Source organism: Pararge aegeria, chromosome 24 (assembly GCF_905163445.1).
Source record: "Pararge aegeria chromosome 24, ilParAegt1.1, whole genome shotgun sequence".
Taxonomy (NCBI): domain Eukaryota; kingdom Metazoa; phylum Arthropoda; class Insecta; order Lepidoptera; family Nymphalidae; genus Pararge; species Pararge aegeria.
In genome coordinates, this window is record NC_053203.1 from 6,676,762 (window position 1) to 6,697,762 (window position 21,001).

Consider the following 21,001-nt stretch of genomic DNA (forward strand, 5'->3'; position numbering starts at 1 on the left):
CGATTCAATAAAAAAAATCTGTTATCGAGTTTATCGCGACGGAAGTTGGGGAATAAAAAAACATTGCAATGCAGAATTAATGTTAGCTTCAATTGAGAGATAATAGTAACAGATGATAATGACACAAACTTATTACAAAGTTGCATAACATTGTTGCTTGCGTTCTTTGACCGCGCTTATTACGGCTTTCAAATTCAAATTCAAAATTTCTTTATTCATGTAGGCCTATAACAGGCACTTATGAAGCGTTCATACTAATATATTTACATAGTTGTAACATATAATGAGCTGGATGGTGATTACTTCGTTCGCCGACGTAAACCTACAGCTACGAGGCCCCGAGGGTCCCAAACGCGCCCTGGTCTAAGAGCCCACAACAAACTTAGTCGAGTAATTTTTTTTGTTTTCACCATCTCACAGTAAGCTTATTTATTAGAATATACTATTTAATTAATAAGAACGGAATACAGAGTTTGTTCTGTAATCTTAGTTGATAAGTATGTATTTTGGACTTCAGTTCACTGTTTATCTTAAGAAGTAGGGTTGTGACCATCAATTTCGGAAGTCAGACAAATAAATCTAAACCTACGATGTTTCCAAACGCAATCTGGTCATCTAAGACTTATTTAGTGTAATTCTTTTTTTGTAATCTAATTTGTAATGATTACAAAAAAAATTATAGCACATCGAAAGGAAAAAGAAAGTTGAGTTAATATTTCTTCTAATTTGTTACTGTGTGTGTTTGCCTGACTTACGTATTTATGTAATGGAATCTTTTTAGTTTATTCTCACTCCCTGCGAGATGTCTGAATACTGTGAAAATTGGCACGCGTATTAAAAATAACCAATTTTTTTAAGTGTTTTAAACTATACTATAAATTATAAGATGATACAAAATTCATCCACTTACTCAACTTGGTCCCATCATCCAAATATAATGGAGTATATAAATCATCGGCACTGTCAATGGGGCCTTTCTCGCCACCGAACTCGTCTTCAAAGCCTTGATTCAAAAGTCCACTGAAATAAATTATGATACAATTTGGAGCGACTAGATGTTATGCGGCGGTACAACATCAACAGATTTGACGTGGGTGCTCTAACGAGCCTTCTCTCTCAACCGACCACAGAAGGTGTCGGTTGTCAGTGGCGTGCATAGAGGGTATGCACAGGGTATGCAGATGATTTAAATGAAGAAAATCTCCAGTACGAGTTATAAAAAACTTAAGGATAGGCATTGTAAGAGTTACATAAAACAAAGCCTTAAGTATTTTAACTAGTACTGGAGATTTTCTTTATTTTATATCATCTGCATACCCTGTGCATACCCTCTATGCACGTCACTGTCTGTTGTAGAGTATTTTTGCGTAGGCAGCAATAACAGATTGTATCTGTTACATTTCTCTTATAGTAGGTATTAATTATAATAACTAAGTTTTTTGTTACCTAGTTACTTAAGGGATGATGGGGCTGGCATATCCGTGTTGGATAAAGGTCCCAAATAAAAAATTATAATTTAAATATATCTATGAAGAAATTTCATGAAAGTCAATGCACATGATTAATGTATTCTCACCTCGCATCTGCAATATGCTTATCTATAATCTTATGAATATAGAAACTCTTGCACTTCTTTTGATATGTTTCCTGGAAAAAATATTACGATAATTTAGTAAGTATATTATCTGTAAAGGACCTCTATGATGTTATATTTATTTCAATTTAGGAGACTTTTCATTTAATTAAATACTTTTTACTGTTCGTAACCAAATGCACACTATATTATGCATTTATAAAACCACTTGGTTTTTAATTCAGATTTTTTTTAAATAATGACAAACTGCTGTTTAATCTGTGCGGTCGAATAAAAGTATGGCTATAGGAATGTAAAAATGTATATTTTTATAATAGTAAACCTAAGCTTACAGAAAAATCCTATTATAATATTAAGGATTACATAAACGATAAAAAACCTCGTGCGTGAATTGCTCTAGCTTCATAGCTTAATATAAATTTACTTTGTGATGGTGATAACAAAAAAAAATCCGGCTAAGTTTGTTGTGGGCTCTTCTTTGACCAGGGCGCGTTTGGAACCCTCGTAGCTTTAGATTTAAGTGGGCGAACGAAGTTATCACCATCCCCTTACAATTATGTAAACAAATATTTATGAACGCTTCATAAGTGCCTGTGATAGGCACTTATGAATAAATTTTGAATTTGAATTAAGTTAATTTCTTATGCAATTGGTTTCAAATAAAACTAACATAGTGGGGCCGTTCGTAAAATACGTTAAATACGGCGGGAGGGGGTCGAGCCATATCTAATCTCACGTTGGAGAGAGAGCGGGATCTCGGCAAATATGTCGCAATTTTTTTGTTAAACAATTTTTACACTTAAAATTAAACTCTCAGCAATATTGATTACTAGACTTAACTAGTCGTTAAGTAAAAGTGCGAAGCAATTTTTTTTTTCTTAGAATAAATAACAATACAACGCGTTTTAGTAAGAATCCCACATTTTGAAAATCTCACGTGAAATTGTAGCATGGGGTTGAATAAAATCTCACAAAATCTCACCAGGGGAGGCAGGGACAGAAAATTAAAAAAAAAAAACACCACGTAATTTATGGACGCCCCAAGTATAAATTTCATTTTTACAACAAATTAGCCCTTGACTACAATCAACCGTGGCGATGTTGCAGTCTAAGATAACTGCTTGGTTGCTGTTAGGGGTATGGGAGTTACAATAAACCCATACCTCTAATCGGTTTCTAAGCGGCATCCACAAAGCTTAATCGTTTGGCCGTGAAATAAAAAACAGACAAGATTTGCAATTCTAAAACAAGGAATATTAGTCCTATTTTACTTTAAAAGTATAAGAATTATAAACGACTCAACGATTGCGAGCGAGCAAATCTTGTACTACGGCCAGATAAAATTCAGAAACTATTTAACGAAACGCCCCTGCCGGGGGTCGAGCCCGGAACCTCCCACATAAAACCACAGCGCTCACCACTGCGCCAGGGAAGGTCGTCAAAAGAATAAGAGTCAATTAATTACCAGTTTGCTTTTTGAGTCTTTAAAACCCTTAAATTGACAACGTTTTGCAACCGGGTGTCTAGTGTGAGATTTTCTATCCACGTTTACTTATTCGATGTCAAAGTTAGCTACGATTTTTATGGAATCGAATACTGTTTCCCAGTATAGTAACTAAATAGATTGCGCTCAATCGTTTCTGAGTGCTAAGCCGTTTATAATTAACATGAGATCTCTATATTCAGAAATGCGAATTAAAAGTGCGTAAATGTTTGTTTGTTTGTTACAAATGTTCAGTTCCACCATTTAACCGATCTTGATGAAATTTGGCATGCATGTAACGTGCAACCTGGAGATGGACATAGGAATATATTTATCCTGGAATAGCTGCTGGTATAAAATACTTACGGAATTCGAAAAAGTATCATTACACTTAACATATCTTGTTGAAATTTGCACGGAAATAGTTTTTGTTTCCTGGAGAATATATTTTATTAAAGGATACATTTTATCTTGGAAAAATATAGAGTTCTCTTAGATTTTTAGTTTGGTATATTCAAATTTTCTTTATTCTTGTAGGCCTATGAACACAGGCACTTATGAAGCGTTCATACATATGTGATTACAAAGTGATATATTTCAACTTACAATAACCAAAACCTGGTCCGCTAGTTGAAAGCAACACCTTATTGAGGTAATGTACAGTAGGAATCTTGGGCACCAGTGGAACAGTAGAAAAGGTATACCACACATCAGAGTAGACACAGCGTAAGTCAGTATGTTCCGCCACCTGCACTTGCGGTAGCCATATACCATCTGAAACATAACACATTGTATTTTTTTTTACTGTGCTACATGCACTATGGATGTTAATATGTTTAAGAACATAAATAAAACTAGAGAGTTCGCAATAACAACATGTATTAGCTAGGTAGCTTGACTCGAACTGACTTTGTCATACAATATTTCAACATACCCACTTAATTCACTTTATTAAACAACAAAGTAAAAAAGTACCACATAAGTTCTTCTTAAATGTATACACTTGACTGTATATAACATACCTCCGCAAAAAGAATGATTTTACAATAACCAAAGAATATATTATATACTTCTAAAAATAAACCAAATCTAATCAACCAACAGAATACAAACCAAACTTAAAGCGAATATAAATCAAATAACTAATTCAAGTATAATCCCCAATTTTGATAATTATTTAGTCACTTAAGGTCTCTGGTACGGTGACTTAGAACGCATACTACATTTATTTTTGATTTTGCCTGTCCTTTCCGAGGTAGAAGGAATCCCTAACATTTCAGCCCATTGAGATGAATCTGGTATGGTAATTATTGCCTCAGATCCTTGACTACTTCCTTCTTTTCCCTCATTTAAGTCCTCATTCATGTTCTCATCAGTTTCTTCAGTTCCTTGGTTGGGCACTGGAGTTCCATTATTTTCCTCTTTTTCTGTCTGAGTTGTTGCCGCTGTTTTTTTAATTAATTGATCAATATGTCGATTAACAATCACACCATCATTGGTTTCAATCTTGTAGCTCGATGGACCTATTTTTTCGTTTATGATACCTGGTAGCCATCTTGGCCCCATATTGCTATAATTTCTGTACATTATCTGTTGACTTACATTAGTCTGTCGTGGCTTCTTTTGGATATTGTTGTTTATCTGTTTCTGTCTTCTTATTTTGCAGGTTATCTGGATGCAGAGTATCTAAAAGTGTTCGTAGACGCCTCTTCATTAACAATTCGGCAGGGCTTTTGTTGGTTGTTGTGCATGGCGTACTTCTAAGCGCCAACAATAAATTAGGAATTCTAACCTCCCATGATAAAGAGTCCATTTTCTTTAGCTTATCTTTTATTGTCTGTACCATCCGCTCCGCTAACCCATTAGTAGCGGGGTGGTAGGGTGCAGTAGTCACATGCCGAATATTATTAGCCTTCAAGAACTTCTGCATTTCGCTCGATACAAAAGAAGTGCCGTTATCAGACACCAACATTTCACACAACCCGTGTGTTGCAAAAGCTGATCTCAAAAGTCTTATCACTGTAGCTGACGTTGTGTTGTTAACCATATATAGTTCAGGCCATCTTGAGTGTGCGTCAACAATTATTAAAAAATACTTGCTATGAAACGGTCCAGCAAAATCAATGTGGAGTATTGACCATGGTCTTGCTGGTGTAATCCAATCATGACTCGTCTTTGGCGGCATATGTCGGTTTTCTAAGCACTTTGTGCAACTGCCGATTAACGATTCGACATCTTCATTGAACCCTGGCCACCACACATAGCTTCGCGCTACTGCTTTTGTTTGTACTATTCCTGTATGTGATTTGTGTAAAACTTGTAATACCTGTTGTCTAAAGGATCTTGGCACTACTACCCTGCAACCAAGGAGTATACAGTCATTTTGCAACGACAACTCTAACCGGTGTAACCAAAACGGTCGTAATTCTCTATCTTTTACTTTTGCAGGCCACCCGCGCTGAATATAGTGTACCACTTGACACAAGGTTTTGTCTTGTCTTGTCGCTGAAGCTATATGTTCTGCATCATAGGGAAAGTCTTCAGGTGTTTCAGCCATTAGCAAAATGTCGCATAATTGCTGTTCAGGCTGTTCTGGAACCGGTTGTGGCCATCTACTTAGGCTATCCGCACTACCAATCTTTGGTCCAGGTTTGTATGTTATATCATAGTTATGTGAAGTAAGTGCAATAGCAATTCTAGTCAACCGAGGTGAGAGCATGTTGGGCATAGGTTTTTTGGGGTCAAAAATCCCGAGCAGTGGCTTGTGATCCGTGATTATACGAAAACGTCTCGCCATCAGGTAGTTATGAAATTTGGTAATCCCAAACATAATCGACGCGGCCTCTTTATCAAGTTGAGAGTAACGCCTTTCATGCGAATGTAACGTTCTAGATGCCATTGCAACTGGGCGATCTGTACCATCTTCCATCTCATGAGACAATACAGCTCCCACTCCGTACTCAGAACTATCACACGTGAGTATTACGGGCTTGTTTACGTCGTAATGTATCAAAGTCACGTCAAATGTAAGTAACCTTTTCGCTGTCTCAAATGCATTTTGTTCTACCTTCGTCCATTTCCAAGCCTGTTCAGTATCCAATAATCGATGTAAAGGCTCAAGTATAGTCGCTTTGTTTTGTATGAATCGCTCATAGAAGTTATAAAGCCCAAGAAATGCTTGTAACTCTTTTTTGTTTTTAGGGGCTGGAGTGTTTACTATTGATTCCACCTTACTCGGTGCCGGATGTATGCTTCTGAATCAATAACAAATCCTAAAAATTCCACCCTCTCTTTAGCGAACTTGCATTTATTTTTGTTTTAACGAAGTCCAGCTTTTTCGATTCTTTCAAGTACGACGTCTAGCCTCTCGTGCATTTCTAACATTGTACGCCCACAGATGATAATATCGTCGATCAAAACTGCAACTCCTGGTATACCAGCTAGTAACGACGTCATTAATCGTTGGAAAATTCCTGGGCATGCCTTTACACCAAATTCCAATCTGTGCACAGTGTACAGACCCTTACATGTATTTAAAGTGAGCAACTTTGATGTATTGTCGTCTACAATGACTTGTGTATAAGCTCGATCTAAGTCAAGAGTTGTAAAGAATTTTCCACCGGCCACCGTTGCAAAAACTTCATTAGCCGTTGGCATTGGATATGTATCGGACTCAGTTGCCTCATTGACTGTACTGCGGTAGTCTCCGCACAATCTTATTTCCCCAGACTTTTTTACTATAGGAACCACCGGGGTAGCCCATTCCGAAAACGAAACTGCTCGCAATACTCCTTCTCGCTCTAGCCGGTCTATTTCCTTCTCCACTCGTTCTCGAAGCGCATATGGCACTGGGCGAGCCTTAAGAAATCTTGGGTTTGCGCCTGATTTAACATGAATAGCTACTGGATTACCTTTGTAAGTACCAAGGCCATCCCTGAACACTTCTCCGTGATTGGCTATTACTTTTTCCATCTGTACAAGATCACCATTAGCAACAAAATTTATATTCATAGTTATTTTGAGTGGTGATAACCAATCTCGGCCAAGCAAGTTTGGCCCGGTGCCTTTAGCCACTATGACGTTCAGAACTTGAACGATATCCTTAAAACGGACCGATACAGTAGCCTGTCCTAGAAGTTTGACTGGAGTCTCGTTCCACGTACGCAGAGACAACTGCACCGGTTGTAGAGAGTCGCGCGGGAGGCGTTTGTCGAGCACGTTCCATGTGCGCTCGTTGACAAGAGAAAAACTGGCACCTGTATCTACTTGCATACGAACGCACACGTCTGCCATTATAACCTCCACTTCGTAGGGAGGGACCCGTGCTGTACTCCGTATGCTATATATACCGTTTAAATGATCATCTTCCTCTGTTAAGTTGATGTCTCTCTTGTTATTCGTCTTATTTTTCTTTATACAAATTTTTTCAATGTGACCGCGTTTCTTGCAAAATCGGCAAATCGCGTTTAAAAATCGGCACTCCCCGGGATGCCGGCTTCCACATCGATAGCACATGCGCGACGGCGTTGGTTGCACCGCGTTAACGTCCATCGGCTCGCCAGCTTCTGCAGGGCTAGCATGGGCGGGGGACACTTCTCCACGGGGAAAGGATATAACGTTTATCCCCTCACGCATTTATATCCACCCCCCGAGCATGGGCACACGGGTGGACAATATATCCACGGTGGATATAATAGGGGAAAGACGAACCCCCGGTAAATGTCACAAATTAATTATTCTAATCTGTGCTCATGGTTTTGACAAATAAATATTTCGTTTTCTGTTTTGTTTTAGTTGTCTAAGTTTTTTATTGTTTTTTTTATCTATAAATGTTCCTCGTCTGCGGCTGTTTGTTTATATTATTTATTCTGGATTTTTCAAAGTGGTATAAAACCTACCTTTCGAGAAAATAAAATGAGTGCAAAAATGTAAGTCTTCTATTATAAAATGTTTGAAAAAGTGACTACCTATTGATTTAGAAGCGTACCTAATGAATGAATGTTTTACAGTGAAAGTAAACAGAGACGTTAATCATCAAGATCCAATCCTGTTTACATATCAAATTATTGATCTTGTACTATTTTATTTAAAGTTGTGCTTGCCTTTTTCTATGGCCCATTAGTTGACAAATTTGTGTTTATTCAGATCAAGAAGTAATAAAATACAATTGCAAATGTTGGTAGATTTCATGCCAACCCACAACCACCTTGCCACTGGGGAATTCACAGGAACTCTTAGGAGCCAAAAGGGCAGACTCCCAGTGGCAAATCTTAGTCATTACTGAAGGAGCATGGGCCAGACGGGACGGTCAATCAGTGGAAACAGTTAAGTCAATTTTGCGGTAAAGTAAGCAAGTGCAAAAAATTTAAATTATTTATTAGTGTTGTTGGCATCAAACAAGTCTTGCATAATTTTTCTTTTATTTGCAGACGTGGCAGGACATTAAAAAAGCTGCAACAGCACGGGGACGCAGCACCACAGGCAACATATACATAGTATACATGTTGCTGTAAAGTCAACCAAGTGAAGAATTTATTTATTTTCCAGAGTAGGTATAGATGGAAGAATGCAGGATGCTCATTTATCACACAAAAATAAATTAAAAAGGATGAAAAGGTTAATTTAGAAATTTTATTAATTAAAATATGTATTTATAAATCTTTCTCTTTTTTGTCGAGCAACTGTTAACAATCTTGTTTGATCCATATTTGATGTCTGATGTCGTTCTTCGCTCGTATTTACAAAATTTACTGTCATTTGCTCCATTAGAGTTCTGAAATATACAAATTATATTATGCTCAATACTGTTGACCCAAATTAGTAGGGCAAATTGTATGTGAAAATGCAGGATCAATGATTTATAAGGAACCATTATTATAAGATATAATTTTATAATATTACCAAACATTAATGTGCCCAATAATAATAAGTTATGGGAACTTAAATATTATTTAAAGTATATATTTACAATACACGCCTATAATGATGCATAATATTATAAAGTGTTATGCAGGCATATATAAGTGGAGATGCTTTTTCGGGACTGTAATGAAGCACCCAGGCAATCCCCAAGCTGCGAAATGTGTCTTTGAGGTACCTATTGGCCCTTTCCACACAGTTTCTTACTTGGCAGTGCCAGTTTGTGTACTTCTCTGCAGAACTATTTGGTGCAGCTTCTAAATCCGGAGTCATCATCCAAGGCCCTAGAGCATAGCCTGAGTCCCCAATAAAATTCTACTTTGTTATTTAAACATGTAAATTAATTCCTACTTGTTTTGCTTTTTCAGATTTTCTCCAAGATTTTAATAAAATGTTGAATAGAAATATATGCACAATCCTACATTGTAATTTCGACGTGATGATTAACCCATGCCCATGTTAAATAATTTATCAGACATTTTTTTTTGTATTTTCTTATATTTCATTACTAAATACAGTATCTACTGCCAAGTTTTTGTACTAATTCCTCAAATAAACAATTTTATTATAATGAGACATTGTTTTTTGTATATTCATATAAATAATTTACCAGACTAGTCGTATACAACATATGCACCAGAATCCTAGGCATGTAATTTCTAGGTAATTATGAGGAGTATAATATAATGATATAGGTAGGTGTGTAACTTTTTTTGATTTGCATTGTTTCCCTTTTATACTAGTAAATGGCAACAATAAGTAAAGTTTTGAAAGTTTGCACATTTTATTTAAAACATACATAAGATGTAGTACTGTCCGATTCTACTTTCATACAGCTGTATCTTTTCATATTTTACTTTAGAGTTAATAAATATGAATTGGTCATGGACACACACCACAATCTGTAAAACATATTTTAAAATTATTAACTTACTTGATTGTTTAAGTTTTTGATAAACTCTAGATCTAAATAATTTGTCTTTACCAGTTGAACATCTATCGTGGATCTCCAGAGTCTGTTCCCGGGAATAATATCTACTTTGGTCTAAAATGAAATGAAAAATAATTAAAGTACCTAGCATTGAATATCTTTGCTATGTACTTATACTGAAGTACTAAGTACTGACTAATAATTTTATTATTAAAGTAAGTATATCTATATTTGATGAGGGGATGTCTGGCATTGCCAGACGGGTGATCAGTCCTATGTAAGGACCATTCCACCCTATTCCCCATGTTTGAGACACAGGTTTTACTGGTGTCCAGGCAGGGTCCCCCCTGAAACCTACCAGTCTCTGTGGTGAACCTAACAATATCCCCTAAGGTGAGGTTTGCTAGGTCTTCTTCACTTATTCTATCCTTACCTTGTAGTTCCCATCTTACCAACACGTACAAGGGGCACTCGGCTATAAAGTGAAAACTAGTTATCACATCACTGCACTTTGAACAGGATGGGATTTATATTTACTAATGAGAATTATTAGGAAGTAAGTACCTATATATACTCACATACTGACAATAGCTCCAGTAATTTGGGTCAGTTATTTGCTGACTGTGGTTTGAGCAACAGCCATGGTCTTGACCTGTCCCCGCTGATAACTACCGTCCGCTAAAAGCCTTAAAGATGTGAGAACCTAGACAAAAAGTGATTAGCCATGCTTTTTTTTAAACCTATGTTCATATATAGATGATGTCTTTGCACAAGGTGATTTTAGGTACTTAATAACAACTTACTTTTATGTGCACTGGTAGTCCATCGACAGCATTTAGTGGTTAGTGCCTCTTTAAGGTCCTCGCACGAGTACAGCACATAATTTTTACCCATCCGAAACAAGTGTTGGAACTCTGCATCGGGAAATTCGAACGGATTACTGGCGTCACGTATAGATCGCCGGTGTAATTTTCGTTCAGATTTCTCCATTTCACTTGAATAATAAGAGCCCCAGAAAGCACGAGACATGTTTTTTTCGACTTTAATTCGTTAACAGGATTTTAAACCCACGTCTAAGGACGGGGATAAAATTGTCTCTTTCAAATGTCAAAAAAGGATAGTCTTTCCCCTTTCATTTCTTCCCATGCTATGGGCGGGGGATATATATCCACGAGAAATGTCAAACGGGGATAAATTTATCCTCTCCCCTGTTGCCGTGCTCTGGCAAGGGGAAAAGATAATTATATCCCTTGATAGAGGATATAATCGGGGGATATAATTTATATCTCCTGCCCGTGCTAGCCCTGCTGGAGCGGGCGTAGCTGCGTCGGCGGTCGCGCCGCTGCTGGTGCTGGCGGTGGCGTGAATCATGCGCACGTCGCCCCCCGCGCTCTCGGATGCCAACATAGCGTCCACCACGTCTTGATATCTTAAGTTGTCCTTTTTCAAAAGTTCGTATTGTAATCTACTATCACTCATCCCGCACACGAGTTTGTCGCGCAACATTCTTTCTAAATCGGTAAAGTTACATTTCGAACTAAGTTTTCTCACATCAGCTATAAAGTCCGATACAGACTCACTACGTTTTTGATCGCGTTTGTAAAACTTAAACGACATCGATATTTCGTTAGGCTTCGGGCTATAGTGTTTACCGAGAAGAGTTTCTATTTCCCAAAAGTCACTTCAGTAGCCTTTCTCGGCGTAATTAAAGCAAGTAAAGTGTCGTACACCCGCGAACCACAAACTGTAAAAAAGTTAGCGCGTTTAACATTATCTACAATGACGCCATTCGCCTCGAAACAAAACTTCAATCGATCTATATAACTGTCCCAATTTGACGAGTCCGGGTTGTATTCTTCAAATCTTATTGCTTTTTTATCCATTTTGTATAATTTTCTCCACACGTCGCCACTAATATGTTTAAGAACATAAATAAAACTAGAGAGTTCGCAATAACAACATGTATTAGCTAGGTAGCTTGACTCGAACTGACTTTGTCATACAATATTTCAACATACCCACTTAATTCACTTTATTAAACAAACAAAGTAAAAAAGTACCACATAAGTTCTTCTTAAATGTATACACTTGACTGTATATAACAGATGTCAAACCTGGGGATTGACGAAAGCTCACCAACAGAAGCTCAAAGTATGCCAACATAGAATGGAAAGGAGCTTGTTGAATATTAAGCTGAAAGACATGTGGAGTCTAAGGAAAATTAGGAAGGCCACAGGAGTAACGGACTAACGCTGGAATGGCCAAGTGGTTATATCAAAAATGAATTAGATTAGAAGAAAAATGGGCTAAAGAAATTATACCTTGGTACCCTAGAGATGGTAAGAGGAAAATGGATGGCCACAAAAAAGGTGGGAGATGACCTGCCAAAAGGATGGCGCAGAATAGCCAGAGACAGAGCACACTGGAGAATTCTAGAGGAGGCCTATGTCCAAGGGCAGCCTGACTAAGCGTGCTGGTGTTAGAAAACAATTTTTTTTTAGGAATATATATCACATAATTAAATAATAGATTTAGTAACTAGTAGCGTATAAGCAAAAATTTATTTAGTCAGAGAATAAACGCTATTTTTGTTTATTTATTTATTTATTTACATGTTAGCGGGTGTACACAATTTCACTATATAGTAGTAGTCATAGAGTCTTAAGTAGTAGTGGGAAACAGAGTTAGAAAAGTAAAATTAATTGCATACCCCTGATTAGTTTTGATGCAGATCATACCTGAATGCTAAGTCGCTCTACCTGGGATTTAACCTTTTTTTTGGCATGGTCGGAAAGCTTTATTGCTACCTCCAACCCTTGGGCAGGACGGAGGTTATGAACGACTGAACCTAAACTAAAACTAACCACTGCATGCCCTCTTTTTGGCTTCATTAGACGTCCGGGGAACCCAAAGTATACTCCACGGACATCTACCATCTACCCCAAGTGATTGCTGGGGCTCCCCTGCTAACTAGGAGGATATTCACTTATAAGACAACAAAGCTCACCACTGTGCCTACACTGGATGTTGTACTAAAAAGATTATATACAATTTGTATAACCTACTCACTTGTTGTGTCACAGGGCTTTTGATGTGATGCAACATATCTCATACATACATGAGTCTTAGCACTATATTATTCTCCGCTACACAATGAGAAGCTTGTGACATTGTCTAAGCCGATGATAATATTCTAAGTTAGCTTATTATACTGCATCATACCAGAATGATAAATATTTAAGCTAATTTGTTTGATAGTATTTCTCATGTTAAGGCCAGTACACCAGAGCAGGTATCATGTGGAAATTACAAGTTTGGCACAGCCTTCTTTATATAAAACTTTATAATGATAAAAATCAAATTTTACCTGTTCGAAATCTGGATCAGTATTTATATTAATTGAAATTACATCATGTAGGTTCTCGCTGCTTGCAAAAGAGCTATATTCAATAAGGGGTTGATTTTCTTCTTCCGAAGACATTATGATTTTCTTTATCAATTATATTTATCACAATATAAAATATATGCTTATGCTTTGGTTCTTAATGAAATCATCTTTAATGCCTATGTTATGTTAATTTCCTCTTTTCCTCTTAGTATCAATGTTGTCATCTTGTTACTTAATATTAAGAGTCACTTTCCACACTCCTAAAGTTGAAAGTTGACTAACCAGTCTTCTTTAATTAGGAGAAGCATCTTTTGTTCCATATTCAGTTAATTAATAACTTGTTAAAAAATTCTCACACAATAAATGCAATTTGATACTATGCTAATCATCACTTATTACATCACAGATGTACATTCAACAAAGGAATTAAGATAATATAATGTTTAAACGGAAACAAGTTTTATTGTGATTTGTGACTCGTCGAAATAGTTTTCGCTACGACCTTGGATTTATTTTAGTAGCATTTTTATTTATAAAAATATAGTGTACGTATCTTTTATATCGTCTGTTACGCAGTACGTCATTTGATACTATTTAACAGCCACGCAACAAAAGAAAAATTGCTGAATTAAGCACTTTTATTGAGGCTAAATCTGAGGCTCAATCTATTCAAAGAAATTTATGACTACACAGTCATAGGTTGTTCTATCTTATCACAACACACACCTAAAAGTTTAGCCTCATTATTTATATACAAAAATGTGTCACATAATTACTAAACTAATTAAATAAACAATTACAATAACAACACAATAATAATACAAACTTCTCCCATTCAAAACTAGAATTAAAATGTCAAATTTAATTCAAATCAAATGACAAAGTGACAATCAAATTTCGATGTTACTATATACAAAAATAATTAAACCTACCATTTCACTGTCAACGAAGGTGATCTGTTGTTCCACGCTGAGCGTCATATTGATATCTGAAACAAAATAATATATATATGAATATAAAAAAATATAAATTATTGAAAACTTATAACATATTTCAATTAAAATACCGGATAATTGGAATACCGTTTTACTATTCAATTTGACTGTGGGCAATAATCAATGTTGTCTGTCAAATGTCTTTCAATGTGAAATGTCATTTTAGATTCACAACAAATGCAAACGAGTGCTGGTGGGAATTAGCGAAATTTGTTGGTTCTTCTTAAAATATTAAGCTATCGCATGAACACCTTCTTTATACAGATATAAAACTGCAACTCTTACAAAGCCCGTAAGTAATTTCAAATGAGCCACCTTACATCAAACGTGAAATGCATATAACCTACAAATTCAATTTTTTACCCAATATTTTTCAAGAATCAACCTATAAAAAATCTTGTCTGTCAAATGTCTTTCAATGTGAAATGTCATTTTAGATTCACAACAAATGCAAACGAGTGCTGGTGGGAATTAGCGAAATTTGTTGGTTCTTCTTAAAATATTAAGCTATCGCATGAACACCTTCTTTATACAGATATAAAACTGCAACTCTTACAAAGCCCGTAAGTAATTTCAAATGAGCCACCTTACATCAAACGTGAAATGCATATAACCTACAAATTCAATTTTTTACCCAATATTTTTCAAGAACCAACCTATAAAAAATCATATACTCTTTATATCTTCAATATTATCTTTTTAGGTATTTTAACAGTAGTAATGATACTAATTATTTATTTATTTAAAATTGTACGTATGTAACAATTTACCTGCCGATTTTTTTGTATAGCTTATTGTGAAATTCAGAGAATTCAATGTTAAATCTCTTGATAGCCCAGTGATCAGCCCGGTGATCAGCCCGGTGATCAGCCCATACATTTTCCCTGGCCATTTTACATTTTTTTCAAACTAAAAAATATAGAATCATACCCATCTATCAAACCGGACATAATTTTGTATACTAATTATGTCTACCCATTTTTCAACTTAGCTCGTAGCCTAAATGCATCTAGCACTGTGATCAGAGGGTGGACAAAACCGGTATCTTCAGGCTTGTACTGTGAATTACTTAACTGAATAGCTAACTTCTTGCCCAAGTTTTGTCATTAATCCAGGGAGTCAAGTGATCTGTGTTTGTGAAACATTAGACCAAGAAATAACTTAGAAGTGTTATTGGAGAATAGTATACAGCATTTCTTAAATACTTTGTTTTTTTCTAGCATAATAACCAATCATGATCATTCCTGTACGCTGCTTCACCTGTGGGAAGGTAATTGGCAACAAATGGGAAGCATACCTTGGACTATTACAAGCAGAGTATACTGAGGGGTAAATAAACTTCCTTACTATATAGACTTAAGGTTCTGAAATATTCTTATATGGTAACCCAAGTAATGAATAAACACACTCTTGTTGCATACCACATAAAAATACAGGAAAATTAAAAAAAAAAACTAGTTTAGGCAATGTATACAGGTAATAAATAAATAAATAAATATACTATGACAATACACACATTGCCATCTAGCCCCAAAGTAAGCGTAGCTTGTGTTATGGGTACTAAGATGACTGAATATTTTTATGAATAATATACAAAAATATGTATAATATACAAATAAACACCCCAGACACCGAAAAACACTCATGTTCATCACACAAACATTTTTCTAGTTGTGGGAATCAAACCCGGCCGTCAAAATATATAATCAAAGAGAGAATAAGAGAGAGTGTTAAGAGATCAACTTTCAAAGTCAATCTATATTAATAATAATAAAGCTTTATTTAATTCATTCTGTATTATACATATAATTTATTTATAATGGTATTTCATGGTAGGTAGGTACAACTTCTGTTTAGAAAATTATGGGTGTTGTTTCTTACTTGTGAAAACTTAAACTATTAATAATCTATGTAGTTCATCACAGCTATAAAAAGATTTGTTATTCTGGATCATATTTTTGAATATTTAAAGATGTAAGAAGTGAGATTTGAGTTTGAGGCAAACCACAAGTTTCTATTCCTCTGGAAGTTTACCCTTGAGTGCAATCTTGCCTGGTGATGATGCAGTACAAGATGTCAGAGGTATTGCAGTTATGTTAAACAATATCCCTAACTGTTTTCTATCCAGCATCGCACTGGAAAGCTGAAACATTTCGGCGGTACATATTTGTTGGTAGGGTGGTAACTAAGCACAGGGTGCCACCAGACCAGACATAAATCTAAAATAAAAAAAATCCCGAATTGCCTTTTCTAGTGATCACAGCTAGGACATCCTACTTATGTAGACCATTGTCGGTGCTCACCACTCCACCAGGGTCAACAAATAATATGAATTGCTCTTAATCTTATTAACACAGAGGAAACAAGATGTTATTAGTCTTTATTCATAATCGGTAGAAACCTTGGTTTGGTTTTATATTCTCTAGGCAATGTGTTGTTTGCCTCCTAACTATTAATCCATTGAAATTATTCATGGTAGGTAAATAGAAATATTCTTTATTGTTTAATTTAGCTTTCATAGTATGAGGATTGAGTATATCCTAGGATGTATGGATATACGGATGTTTGTTAGTATTTCACACAAAAACTACTGTACAGATTTGAATGAAATTTAGAATTTAGATAGATCATACCCTGGATTAACCCATACGCTTACCCCCTTACCGAGGGCAAATCCATATATAAAGTCTATAATTTACCATAGCAAACCAGACAGTAACATGAATTCAACAACTTCCTCAAAATTAGATTCATGCTAGCTAAGCCCCGAACCGTTGCCCGCGAGCCTTATTCTCTCGGGTAACATCGCGGGGCGCAGCTAGTGCATTTGTAATATGATTCCTAAGGTCATCTTAGACCTTAGATCTACCAATGTATAAGCGTAAACAATGTGCTAATATTCAATTGTTATAATGTAAAAAAGTAGGTAGGTACAGTTGATTAATTTCCACATGGACAAAATGCGCAGTCCCAGCACAGTATCATGAACAGAAGATTCATGATACTGTGCTGGCATGGAAAACTCCTTGACAGTGAAATTCAATACATACATAACCAGCTATGGGCCTGGAAAGCGATACCAGGTCTTTATGATCATTGTCAGAACTCGCTAACAACTGGACAAACTAGTTAGCTACACGCATAGTGTTGAAAAGTCCCCTAAGTTAGGGTACCTTAACTTGGATTAGATTGCAATTTATTATTTATTTATTTATTAATTTTACATCTTGTAAGCACCGCAGTGCCACTTACACTAACTAGATATAACTACATAATTTATGGATAACTATAAGACAAATGGATGAAAAATTACATTAAACATTATAAAAGACATGATATTAATATACTATAACTAGCTGTTGCCCGCGACTTCGTCTTCGTTTGATTTTGTTTTTTGATGTGGCATTCAATTAATTAGTAGTTCTAAAGTATTCAGTATTGCTAAGCCTTAAATGAGGGGTTTGCTGCTGTCCGCTGAGGAGTTCTGTCCTCTATCTCCGACCACATTCATCAGATCAACACAAAGTTTGGGCAAAATTAAACACATCTTATAACCTCTATGGTACAAAAATAATTATTTAAATCGGTTATAATTTGTTGGAGTTATGGTGTAAAATAGTCAAACACTGTCATCCCCCTCCCAAAGGATAAGACCTTAATGTCGGGATAAAAAGTATCCTATATTACTTATAACACTTCCAAGAATATGTGTACAAAGTTTCATGAGGATCGGTTAAGTAGTTTTTGCGTGAAAGCGTAACAATCAAACTTACATTGGCATTTATAATATGAGTAGGGATAATATGTGTCGGACAGCCGATTGGCGCAGTTTGCAGCGAACCTGCTTTCTGAGTCCAAGGCCGTGGGTCCGATTCCCATAACTGGAAAATGTTTGTGTGATGAGCATGTGTTTTTCAGTGTCTGGGTGTTTAAACGTATATTATAAGTATTTATCTATATTATTCAAAAAAATAATTATCAGCCATCTACCCATAACACAAGCTACGCTTACTTTGGGGCTAGATGGCGATGTGTGCGTTGTCGTAGTATATAAATTACTAGCGAAACCCCACGGCCTTCTGTCGGGCTAATTTGTGAATATAAACCATCCAGGGTGCCACCCAAACGCATACCAAAAAGTTTATTCAAATTGGTCCATCCGTTAAGGAGGAGTTCAGTGACATACACACGCACACAAGAAATATATATAAATTATTTATTTACTATAGTAATACTCTGCCATACTGTGCCCATCTCGAAAATTCACTGTATATTATTTATATTCTGATTCTGATTTGCCGTCACCACCACCCTTCCTCTCAGCGGGTGTCGTACGAGGCGACTAAGGGATCATAACGCTGAACCGGCATAGTTCGCTCTCTGTGCTACTACTACCATCTACTGCGATCACCAAACCGTCTGCCCCGCGTGGTGATTATGGGCAAACCCTCCGGCCTCCGATAGGCTATTGATGTATATTTAATTTTTAAACCCATGTTTACTTCGTTTCTACGTAATACTTCTATTGTCAAGTACATGAAGTCACTATATTGTTGAGAGTTTAAAAATAACTTCCATCAATGCTTTCAACCATAGTAAATGAATGTCTGTAATCTTTATGGCGGCCATTTACGTAAGTACAATTGTTTTCTAAGTTTCACGTCCGTGTCGTTTCTTTAGCAAACATTGTAAAGACACTTTATGGTGCACTTATAGAAGAACTAGCTGTAGCGCACGTTCTTCGTAAGCGTTCATTACGGTTTTGTACAAATTACGTTACCGCTGGAACCTTTTGTTTTCCTATTAATAACAAGCCGATGTTACTCTCCGTCCTAGTTGAAAACTAACTCTATATCAAAAAATCAACTTGATTTGTCGCTTAGTTAGGGCGTGAAGGGAGGACAAACGAACTCACTTTCCCATTTATAATATCAGTACGAAAGTAAGGATATTGTATAAATTTAAAATGCATATACAAATTAAAATTAATAATTCCTCCAAGTGTAGGTAAAGACACTAATATGAGTTGTAAAAAAAAAGTAAGGATATGTATTCGGGCATAATTCCTTATGTATAGACAGATTTGCAAAGTTCTTTTTTTATTCGAAAGAGGTTTATTTCGAAATGGTCCCAATTAAATTTAATATCCATAGATTCGATGATGACAAATCTACCGCGATTGCTGCAGGCATTATGTGTGATTAAATAATGCATATAGTTACAATTATATGCATTATTTAATCACACATAATGCCTGTATACTCGAAAGGGTCACGCAGATGCATTTTGTATATTGAGCACACCCACATTCTCCATGAAAGCTAGTACTTAGAAGTTACACATTTTTTTCTAGACCGAAAGCTAGTTTCATAATGTTTATTAGTGTTTTTACCTACACTTGGAGGAATTATCAATCAATTTTTATAAATATAAAATGCATATGTAAATTTTTCGGAGCTTCCGGAATTTCCGAATTCCGGAATCCATTTCATTTCCGAAAAAATTAAAGCTTGGTATACAAGTAATAAAATATACACTACACGGTCAGCCGGTGCGAACTATATGCGCCGCCATATTGGTCTCGGCTGCTAGACGAGCATCTGTCACTTCATCCCTACTACGCGGCCGACCGTCACGCGACATGAAACACACAGCCGAAGTAGTTTGAGGTGATGTAATAAAAGTTTCGCTTTAATAAAGTAATCTATAGATAACGGATAGATTGAATAGTTAAAGTGGGCACTCATCTCCATATCTTCCATCAATCTATCGCCGCATGTATAAATTTTTTTGTAATTGTTCCAGAGACGCGCTCGACGCACTCGGCTTGAAGAGGTATTGTTGTCGACGCATGTTGCTCGGTCACGTAGATCTGATTGAGAAACTGCTTAACTACGCGCCGCTGGAGAAATAATTCTGCTGTCGTTCCGTTTATGTATAGATTATGTAACATCGTATAAAACATGCGCCTTGCATTCAAGTTTATCTTAATATCTGAGTAACGAAAAAATACGAAATCAGAGAAATCGTTAAGGGGAAAGAAATAAATAAAAAAAGTTTCCTTCTAACCATAACTATTTTGTTACTTGGCCTAACCGAACAGATACAATAGAAACAACCGATTTAATAGGGTGAGACATAGCCGGTTTTATATGATGTATAGTTTAAGATATTCTATTGTGATAAGTAAAAGTGTAAGAGTTTAAAGTACTTTAAATAAACCCTAAAACCTAAATATTTTATTTTTTTATAGATTTTTGAGTTACTTTATTAGAAATGTTTCCAGAAATCCATCTTGCTTATAATGTCATCCTCAATAGCCTATGAAAGTCTATGTTGGACCAAAGGCCTCTCCAAACGGAGAGTTTCTCACCATCACCACGCCGGGCGAACGGATTGGTAATCATGCATTGGTACATGGTAGTAATAGAACAGAGGACAGGGAAAAGGAGGGTGACAAATTTATTCTGATCTGCGGTCACTATACGTCACTGCATATGTAACTATACTAAATGCATGTATATCTATATATATAAAAATCTAGGTTTTGTTCGGACTATTAAATAGATGGTTTATTTGAAGTTTGCACAAATCGGTTGAGCGGTTCTTCATTTAACACATTTTTTGCAACTAATATATTCAATAAATGGCGGATCATTTTGTTAATGGGGGAAAATTGACAAATTTAAAT

The 21,001-nt window shown here is 36.0% G+C and overlaps 2 protein-coding genes across 4 annotated transcripts in view; one reads left to right on the top strand and one right to left on the bottom strand.

Moving 5' to 3' along the window:
- Positions 1 to 21,001, bottom strand: part of LOC120634567 (probable cation-transporting ATPase 13A3) — a 113,065-nt gene that overhangs the window by 20,583 nt on the left and 71,481 nt on the right. Inside the window, exons 2-5 of one of the 2 annotated variants that reach the window (XM_039905268.1) lie at positions 14,248 to 14,303; positions 3,684 to 3,851; positions 1,577 to 1,647; positions 911 to 1,020 (exon numbers count right to left, since the gene is read on the bottom strand). In XM_039905268.1, the coding sequence (XP_039761202.1) occupies positions 911 to 1,020; positions 1,577 to 1,647; positions 3,684 to 3,851; positions 14,248 to 14,295 (397 nt within the window). In that variant the 5' untranslated portion in view covers positions 14,296 to 14,303. Of the gene's footprint in view, positions 1 to 910; positions 1,021 to 1,576; positions 1,648 to 3,683; positions 3,852 to 13,294; positions 14,100 to 14,247; positions 14,304 to 21,001 lie in introns of those variants that run through there. The other variant, XM_039905267.1, reaches the window with a different exon arrangement.
- Positions 14,477 to 20,564, top strand: LOC120634569 (DNA-directed RNA polymerases I, II, and III subunit RPABC5). Of its 2 annotated transcripts, XM_039905270.1 has the most exons (4): positions 14,477 to 14,602; positions 14,748 to 14,873; positions 15,531 to 15,639; positions 20,116 to 20,564. In XM_039905270.1, exons 3-4 carry the CDS (start codon positions 15,545 to 15,547, stop codon positions 20,222 to 20,224), a joined length of 204 nt encoding a protein of 67 aa, XP_039761204.1. In that variant the 5' UTR covers positions 14,477 to 14,602; positions 14,748 to 14,873; positions 15,531 to 15,544; the 3' UTR covers positions 20,225 to 20,564. The 2 variants fall into 2 exon arrangements, with proteins under 2 accessions (XP_039761204.1, XP_039761205.1); XM_039905271.1 differs by lacking the exon at positions 14,748 to 14,873.